The sequence below is a fragment of the Parasteatoda tepidariorum genome, chromosome 6 (assembly GCF_043381705.1).
Source record: "Parasteatoda tepidariorum isolate YZ-2023 chromosome 6, CAS_Ptep_4.0, whole genome shotgun sequence".
Taxonomy (NCBI): Eukaryota; Metazoa; Arthropoda; class Arachnida; order Araneae; family Theridiidae; genus Parasteatoda; species Parasteatoda tepidariorum.
In genome coordinates this window covers 64,964,908-64,975,041 of record NC_092209.1, presented here as the reverse complement: position 1 = coordinate 64,975,041, position 10,134 = coordinate 64,964,908, and the positions used below count along the sequence as shown (strand labels likewise).

General features: G+C 31.4%; 1 protein-coding gene across 2 annotated transcripts in view; it reads left to right on the top strand.

Moving 5' to 3' along the window:
• Positions 1-10,134, top strand: part of LOC107443669 (kinesin-like protein KIF26B) — a 240,741-nt gene that overhangs the window by 211,634 nt on the left and 18,973 nt on the right. For both annotated transcript variants that reach the window (XM_071182455.1, XM_043050220.2), the window contains 2 exons: positions 7,961-8,054; positions 9,024-9,221. In XM_071182455.1, coding sequence (XP_071038556.1) covers positions 7,961-8,054; positions 9,024-9,221 — 292 coding nt within the window. The remainder of the gene's footprint in view (positions 1-7,960; positions 8,055-9,023; positions 9,222-10,134) is intronic.

Here is a 10,134-nt window from a genome sequence, read left to right as displayed (position 1 = left end):
AAATATTAGTGAAGCAATATTGCATAATTTATTTTGCTAATATGTTTCTTAGTTTCTTATTTAGCTAATGTTTTGATTTTTTCACCATGTACAATCTAAAATACTTTTTTAAAAGCTAATAAGAACATTGGTAGAATTCATCTACATAAGTACAATACTATGTCTTTGGTGATAAAATACTATGTCTTTGATGATAATATATTATGTCTTTGTGCTAGAACATTGTGTTCATTGGCGAGCTAGCGCAGCGAGCCATGGTTCACGGCGTGAACCACATAGGATTGCGTAGCAATTCTCGGGGGTTGGCGAGCGTTAGCGAGCAGGGGGCGGAGCCTCCTAGTTCTATATTATTTCACAAGAATTTCAGTTCCTATATTTCTATTTAACACAAAGACTGTCATGAAGCCATGTGGAACACAAAAAAAAAAAACAAATTATGCATCGAAGTTGCCAGGTAAACAAAGCAAAAATATATAAAGATTACCATCAAATACACAAACAAGTAATAAATCAGAATTAAGTACAAGGCATAGGCAATAAAGAATTATATTATAACAAATTCGACGGACAATACGGTGTTGTATTTAATCAACTTCGCGTTGATTAAAACTTTGACTTATGTGGAGAGACTTTGCTTGACATTAACACCTCTTTGTTTATACACGATCAACTAACGCTGAGGTCATAGATCACGTATTTGTGTATCAGTGATCATCTTCTTCTCAAGTTGCAAGAGCCCAATTAAATGAATTCTGGTTTTGACTGGAAGAAAGATTAAATAAAGGTATAATTAATGTTTGATGGATGCGTATTTCGTCAACTGTCGAGAACAGTTTACAATTAAAAAACGTTTCCAACTTCAAAACTTAAAAATAAACTAAAATTCACAGAAAATTTCGTATATTTTATTCTCAATAAATTAGGTTATTTTATTAATCTAGATTTATTAACGATAACCAGGCTTAAATGAAGGTATACAAAAATAACCATGTCGATTGACTGCCACTTGATAAAGATGAGAATTTTTCATCAGTTAGGTAAGGAAGATTACTTTTTTATCTGGTGAGATGACCTTTTTCCTCTACTAACATTCTATATGAGTACTTTATTTTATTTTATAACCGTCGTTGAACAGCCGATCCAATTTCATGGGTTTGCAACTACTTACGTTCAACTCCGTAGCCTTGTAATTTTGAACCAATCCAGAAGACAAGGAAACTCCTGGATCAGTACCCCCAGAGGTATTGATTTGTTGTGGGAACATGGAGGACTTTGAGACTCGACAGATTTAACGTGCATCAGTCACCATTTACTACACGGGGAATCTTTGGCTGGCGAGGATCGAATCCACGACCTCTTGGATATGGGCTCAGCGCCCTACCGACCAGGCTATCCCGGCCCTCCTATATGAGTACTGCAATTAGAGCTGCTACAAAAAAACAGCATAATTTTATCAAAAGCGTGAGTAATAGTGAAGTTGTTGTTGTTGTTGGCTTACATCGCACAAGATCTGACCATAGGCAATTGGTGACGGTGTGAGAAGAACGATTTTGATCCTCTGCAGAGGGGATGGCTCCCCTGCTTCGGTAGAAGGACTCCGAGCCAAGTCGAGTACTTCACGGTAGAACAGTTTAACGAGTACCGATACCGCACAACCTCGGTCCCCTTACAGGCTGATCAAATTGGTCACCCACCTGCACTGACCTCAGTCACTGATCCTTAACCTCAGTGTTTTACTAGGAACCATATCTTAGCGATCATTTGGGACACTGTGGAACAGAAATAATTTAGACTTCCCATTTCATAAAATACGCTACATAGATGTAAATCTGAAATTAATCGTTGTAATATAAACTTCTTTCACTAAATATTTAGACCAGTTTTGAAATAAATGATAAAAACTCAAATTTATTTTTTTTAAAAAAAATACACAAATATAATCCACGTCAAGAACCTATCGTAAAAAGGCACGATTTCATGAAAAAAATTTGTTAATAGGGTGTGATTTTGTAATTCCAATTTTTGACTTTTTTGAATTTTTATTTAAAAAAATTATAGTAGAATCTTCTCCTAGGTGAAGACTAACTTTACAACAGTTTGTATTAAGATAAATTTGAAGTTTTGGTTTTTACGAAAAAAATATTGTGACATAGTTTTTATTATTTATCATTTAGCATCTGAAAGAATTTTTTAATGCATAATAGTGCTTTCGTGCTTACAAAAACACTCGAAGAAAGACCATTAAAAAACATTTAGAAAAGAGTGCTTCTAAACATTAATTTAAATACTTCACTTTAAATAGGCGTATCCAGCAAGGTAACAACCTCTTTCTCGAATATCTGTTGCATAAAAATAGCAGCCATTCAACACTTGAAACTAAATTACAATGATCGTTAAAAAAAATTACTAAGCACTAAAGGGTGTAGTTGTGTTTCCATATAAAGTTCAAAGAAACCATTCCAAATGTACTGGTACGATTTGTTGCAGATATTAGGTTCAACAATTACAGATTCAATTATACTAATTAGTACGTGCTCTAGTACACATTAGGGCGGAATGTTTTGGCTTAAACTCTAATTGCGCCTGATCTCCTAACTTTCGAAGAGATCAATTCAATTAGGTCCCGAAGATACCAACCCAAAAACATTTTGATCCGAAATGATCATTTGCATTTTCAGACGTCCAGTTTTAAGCCTAAATGAGTAGTCTCGAATCTTCTAATGATCATTTCGCCAAGACAGGAAAGATTAATTATAGAGGCCGCCAACTTAGTTAAAAGATTTCCCCTTACTTCTTCTAACAGTTACCGATTGCTTTTGTGTCGATGAAAAATTCCCTAAGACTCCCTCAAATGTTGGCTTCTGGGATTATTTTTGCCTTGAAGGAACAAAGACTGTTGCCCTGACAGTGACGGATTTCCCCTGAAGTTGGGAGGCCGAAGGATTTTAAATCCCCAACTCACGACATGTTTGTCGAGAAGAGTGGTTTGGGATTCTTTGGCGATGGGAAAAAATATATATATTGTAGTATTGGGACAAAAAACTGAAGATAAATGGATTCTGTTTAAAAGTAGAGACAAGTTAAAATAGCTTCGAATCTTATAAATAAAGTAAGATTGTAACTCGAGATAAAGTTTGATCTTGCCCTTAAATATACTTTTTGGATAATCTAAAAAGAATTTATCATGAATTGTTCAGACTCATGCAGGATATTTATCTTTATAATTTTTTTTTTAACTCTCATTAGTATCAAATTAAATAAATAATTCAGAAAAAACTGAAGCGACAAGGCTTTATCTCAGTAAAAACAAAAGCAAATAATCGCTTCAAAAACATATAAGTAGGTAATAACCTTCAAGCGCTCAAATACAGGCACCCTTTTTCGAGACTTGTTAGATATGAATGAGAAGAAACAAAAGTGTTTAAAATATAAAACGCTAAGTTACCAACGAAAAATGGAAAAAATAAAGCGGAGAAAAAAAACTAGAAAAATCATAGGAGCCGAGAGAGAAAAAAAAGATGCAAAATATATGTTACTAATATCCTTTGATGAGAGTGAGCTTACTTTCGTAAAAAAATAGTTTAAGAATTGAAAAAGTTTAATATGTTAATGGCAACTGTTGCCTTAATATATACTAGATCCTTATTCAGATGAATATACTAGATGTGTTTACGACTCATCACTCCAAAATATCCTATCTGCTCCAAAAATTAATATTAGCTTCAATAAAAATTTCTACTTCAAAAACAAAACGTCAAATCATATTATTGTAAGGAAAATTAGTGAATTATTCAACAATCGTAAAACAAATTCATAAACATCCCATGGTGAATTAAAATCTGTAACTATTTGGAGATAAATGGTGTTTTAATGAATTTAATAAAAATTGAAGTATTCAACGTTTGCCTATCATTCTAATGAATATACTAGATGCGGTGCATATTCAGATGAATATACTAGATGTGTTGCATATTCAGATGGATATAGTAGATGTGTTGCAGATTCAGATGGATAAACTAGATGTGTTGCAGTCTACGACTCATCACTCCAAAATATCCTATCTGCTCCAAAATTAACATCAGCTTCTATAAAAATTTCTGCTTCAAAAACAAAACGTCAAATCATATTATTCTTAGGAAAATTAGTGAATTATTCTACAATCGTATGGCAAATTCATAAAAATTGCTTAGTGAAGGAAAATCTGTAACTGTTTAGCGATAAATGCTATTTTAATGAATTTAATAAAAATTGAAGTATTCAACTTTTGCTTATCTTTCTAATGAATATACTAGATGTGTTGCATATTCAGATGAATATACAGGATGTGTTGCATATTCAGATGGATATAGTAGATGTGTTGCAGATTCAGATGGATAAACTAGATGTGTTGCAGTTTACGACTCATCACTCCAAAATGTCCTATCTGCTTCAAAAATTAATATCTGCTCCAATAAAAATTTCTGCTCCAAAAACAAAACGTCAAATAATATTATTGTAAGGAAAATTAGTGAATTATTCAACAATCGTGTGACAAATTCATAAAAATCTCATGATGAAGGAAAATCTGTAACTATTTAAAGATAAATGCTGTTTTAATGAATTTCATAAAAATCGAAGCTTATCATTCTAATACGACCTTCGCATCAAACCTTGTAACGGAATCGTTAATGCGACATTAAACATTCGATCTTCCGAAATGAATATCAAAAGATACGATTTAAGTTTCCATTTAATGAACTCAGTGAAGTATCTATAAGTGGCCACATCGTTACTTGAGTATAAAATATTTGCTAATGAGATAGTTTGCTGCTTTAATGTGACATATTTTTGAAGATGGCTTATTTTAATTCTAGTAATTAGTTTATCTTTTTCAATATTGTTTTTATTGGTCACTGCATTACTTTATTCGACTTAATCACCGTTTCATTATACATACATATAAAGTAATGGTATTTACATAATTAAGTTAAATTTAAAATTATCCAAATCACGTTCTTGCAATTGATTCTCGCGTTGGATGACTATAAAAGTTTCAGTTGTTTTCTCATCGTTATAAACCGAATTCATCGCTATATTATCAACGATAAAAATTTGTCGCCTTTCAAAATATCGACCATTTTTATGACTAGCTAGTAAGCTAAAAATAATGTTATTTCGGTCAATAATTTCATGTCACGTTCATATGATTTCATGTCATATTTTGCCGTCAAGTTAAAAATGAAAATAATCAAAATTATCTTCTCTCATCTCGGTGCCTATGATTATCGTGTGTTGGATGACTATAAAAGTTTCAGTCGTTTTCTCATCGTTATAACCGGAATTCATCACTATATTATCAACAATAAAAATTTGTCGCCTATCAGAATATCGACCATTTTTTTGACTAGCTAGTAAGCTAAAAATAATGTTATTTCAGTCAATAATTTCATGTCACGTTCATATGATGTCATATTTTACAGTCAAGTTAAAATTAAAAATGAAAATAATCTAAACTATATTCTCGAATCTCGGTACCTATGATTATCGTGCGTTGGATGACTGGAAAAATTTCAGTCGTTTTCTCATCGTTATAACAGGAATTCATCACTATATTTTCAACAATAAAAATTTTTTGTCTATCGAGATATTGAGCATTTTTATGTCTAGCTAGTAAGCTAAAAATAGTGTTATTTCAGTCAATAATTTCACGTCATGTCATATTTCAGGTTCAGTTAAAAATGAGAATCATCTAAATTATATTCTCGCATGTCGGTGCTTATGATTATCGTGTCTTGGATGACTATAAAAGTTTCAGTCGTTTTCTCATCGCTATAAGCGGAATTCATCGCTACATTAGTAACAATAAAAATTTGTTGTCTATCGAAATGTCGACCATTTTTATGTCTAAAAATAGTGTTATTTCAGTCAATAATTTCATGTCATATTTCAGGTCCAGTTAAAAATAAAAATAATCTAAATTATATTCTCGCATGCCGGTGCCTATGATTATCGTGTCTTGGCTGACTATAAAAGTTTCAGTCGTTTTCTCATCGTTATAAACGAAATTCATTGCTATATTATCAAAAAAGGGAATTAATCATTTATTAAAAGTCTTATAATTTATCTCATTTGTTAGAGTGCTTAAAATTTAACTAGAGCTCTGTGCTGAAAGACAATATTAATTTTAATATTTTCCTTACTGTTACAATCAGAATTCATTCAGCAATTTTATCAGAAAGAATTCGCTTGTCAGAGCTGAACATAATTTGTCCTCAAATAAAATTTTTAACCCTTTTCTGCTTTAACTTTGTGTCTCTATTCTGATTCAAGTTACAATTGTTTCACAAATTGTGCAAACAAAATTCATAGACAATTCAAATTTACAACTTCTTTCATCGGAAACAAATTAACAGACACAAAGCACAGAGCATGAAGTAATAAAATAAAAGGACTTTTGAAAATAGGTTTTTGTACTATATTTATAAAACAGAAAATAATTTTCATTTTGCCAGACCAAAAACGCAAAACGTTAAGCCCTTCACCTTCGAAAGACGTACGTGAAATGCGCTCACCGATAAAATGGTGAAAGAAATTTTTTAAGAAAGGAAGAAGTGGACCCTTCGTTTTTCGTTTTTGGTTTAAAAGAATTAAAATTATATTTCCTTTTTTTTTTCTTTACTCTAATTGAATTGAAAAAAAAACAACTCTCAATGATTTGGGTATGACGGACTTAAATTTATTTTATCTTTTTTTATAAATCTAATAGACTTAAAAGACGGAAAATAATTTTTATTTTGTTGGTCCAAAAACATAAAACGCAGAGCGCATCTCTTTCGAAAGACGTAAGTGGAATTGTCTCAATCATAAAATGGTGAAAGAAATTCTTTAGGAAAGAAATGAATCATGCGTTTTTCGTTTTTGGTCCGAAAGCGTTAAAATTATTTTTTAGTCTAACTGAATTTAAAAAACTGAAAATAATTTTTCTTTTGTCTGAACAAAAATTTACGACGTTGAGCGCATCACTTTCAAAAGACGTAGGTGGAATTTTAATAGTTTAAGTGGAATTTTTAAGTTCCTTATGAAAGCGATCAACCCTGCCTGCGTTTTTTGTTTTTGGTCTGAAAGAATTAAGATTATTTTCTTTTCTTTTTTTAGCCCAATTGAATTAAAAAAAATCGAAAATAATTTTAATTTTTTTCTGACTAAAAACGTAAAACGTTAGCGCATCACTTTCAATAGATCTAAGTGGAATATTCAGTGGTGGAATGGTCAACTTCCTTAACGCTAGATTGCCTAAGGAACTCATTTTGACTGCTTTTGATTTCAATTAGAAAACCAATGATGTATATAATGACACAAAATCTTAGAATTTTGTACAGCATATAACTTTTCTATTGTTAATATTTACTAATAACTTGTTATATAACTGTAAATAATGTAAAATAAATTAAAAATTAATTTTAAACAAATTTCTTTTCACATTATTTATACTTTCACAATGCAGTCATTTTGACTGCTTTTGGGCAATGTAGGTATATACTAAGTTTCAGTCTTTCTAGTGTTAAGAAAACGATGAACTCTGCGTTTTCTTTTTGGTTAGAAAAAAAAATTACAACTATTTTTTTAGTTTACTTTTCTTTTCCCTTTTTCTTTTAGTTTACTCGAAAAGCGTAGTTTTAAAAAAATATGTTTAACCTTATTACTTTTAACTTTAAGAGAATTTTTAAGAGATGATTATTTTTTGATATAAAATAATTCTAATTTCAAAACTATCTTAAATAGAAACAAAAAAATATCCCAAAAAAATGTCTTTGTCGACTTGTTCCACTTTTAGTTGCCACATCTCTGAATGGAAGGTACCTGACAGGAAATCTGTCGACTTCCTCCTAATTGCTGTCGACAGATGATTGTGAAAGGTTAGAGAGGGGGCGATCGATTATTATATTCCACGTGTTTCATTTCTTTTCTTTCTTTTTTTCAGGCTGAGGTGTGTTCGAGCTCTCTTTGTGACGTCATCAGTTCCGTCGTAGGTGGATCTGACGGCTGTCTGTTCGTGTACGGCCACTCAAAGCTAGGTAAGACGGAAAAAAACATATTCCGTGTCTTTTTTTCTTCTCTATCTGATATATCCCGATGTGACAAGTAGCTGCTGTGATTTTTATATATTTTTTGCACTCGTCCTGCATTTTTTATGTTTTGTAATAGCTATCATTACTTTTTATTTTTAAATCGCAAATTAGATTCAGAAAAAAAAATATTTAAAATTTTTTTACGACAATATCTTGTTCTGATATAAAAAAAATACGAATTGTTTAATTGTTGAAATAAAACAAGGTAGAAATAATGTTTACACGACATAATTTTTTTTTACTAGTCTCATTTAGGAAAGTTACTAAATGTATAATCCCAAAAGGTTGAAGCGAAAAGAAGTACTTCATGATATAGAAACTTCATATGCTTCAAAAAATATTAAGATGATAATAACAGTCGACATGTTTCGAGTGCGCAAAAATAAGCGCCCATTCTCAAGTCCACTTTGACGCAAATGAGAAAACAAAAGGGATTTGAAAAATAAGACGTAAAGTTTTCAATGAAATATGGAAAATATATTTTGACCTGATTTGCCTCTCTCGGTCACTGCGGTCCTACTAGTTTTTTTTATCTTTAATTTGTTTTTCGTTTTCTGTTTCATTCGCGATTATCTTGGTTTTTTCTAGCTTTATTTTTAGCTTTTATTATCCATTTTCGCTAACAATTTTACGTTTTCTGTTTCAAATCATTTTTGTTCCCTCATTCTTGAAAATAGGCACATATTTTTGAGCGCTCAAAATAAGTCGATTGCCTTCATCATTTCAAATTATCATATCATTTCAAATCATTTTCAAATTATCATAAGTCGATTTTTTGAAGCAAGATTAAGATTTTGAGTTTTTATATCATGAGGCATACTAGCAATTTAACCTCAACATTTGGTATTGGATTTTAAAGTTATTTTTCAAGTGTATTGTTTGGACAAGTTAATCACCAAATTTTAATCACCCTAGGTAAAACGAACACAATGATTGGGAATAGCAATTTAGCTCAAGAACTCGGTGTGATACCAAGCGCCATCTGGTGGTTGTTTCGTGCTATCAACGAACACAAGCACAGGACGGGTGCTCGATTCTCAGTACGTGTATCAGCAGTCGAAGTGTCTGGAAAAGTTGAAGAATTACGAGATCTACTGGCAGACTATGCAGCAGGTAAAAATTAGAAAACAATCATGTACATGTTAATTTTAGGTTCTAAATATTTTTCTTTTTCAAAATACTGGGGGAAGGAAAATTATCTTTTCCACGTTGACAACCTATGAAATCTTATTTGAAATAAATAGTGTTCTTTATTTATGCAACAGTAAAACAAAAAAATTTTGCATTTTTAATTTTTTTTTATGTAATATTAAAATGTATGTGCTATCGTGAAAGTCTATAATTTTGTAATTTTCTCTTAGCCATTTCGGTAAATGTCCAAAATTTAGTCCTAAGTATTATTTTTTTCACTTCTACATGGTGAGAATGCTGACATTCGGCAGCGAATGTTGAATGACGAAGTATCTTTTGGATTACTTTTTCTTCTTAACCTCTCCTTGATGCAGAACATCGAAATTTTTTTGAGTATATGATATAAATAATGATGTTAATAATGTATTTTATTCATCATTCACCACCATCTTCAAACCTGATGAGAGAGAGAAATAAGGAAATTTAATTAATATTTCGAGACTTTCCAATTCACCAGAAGTCGACATCTATTAGTATTTCGGATTTTCACATTCACCAGTTCCACATTGATCTGAATTTCGGACTTTTGCAATATCCAGTCTACATTCAACCAAATTTCAGATATTCAAAGTCAGCGGTGAGTGATGACATTCATTCAAATTTCAAACTTTTTAATTCTTCGGGTTAATGACGACATTCATCTGAATCCGCATTTGTCGGTGGATGTAGCCATTCACTAATTTCGGCTTTCATTATTACATATGTACGAGGGTTGTAAATTAAATAGTGGCAACTTAACCTTGAAACTCACAGAAGGGAGGGCAAGCGCAAATAGGATATGGGAACGGTGAGGTGGCGCTGTTGTCGATGTGTAGAGTGCAACCTAACCACCTTA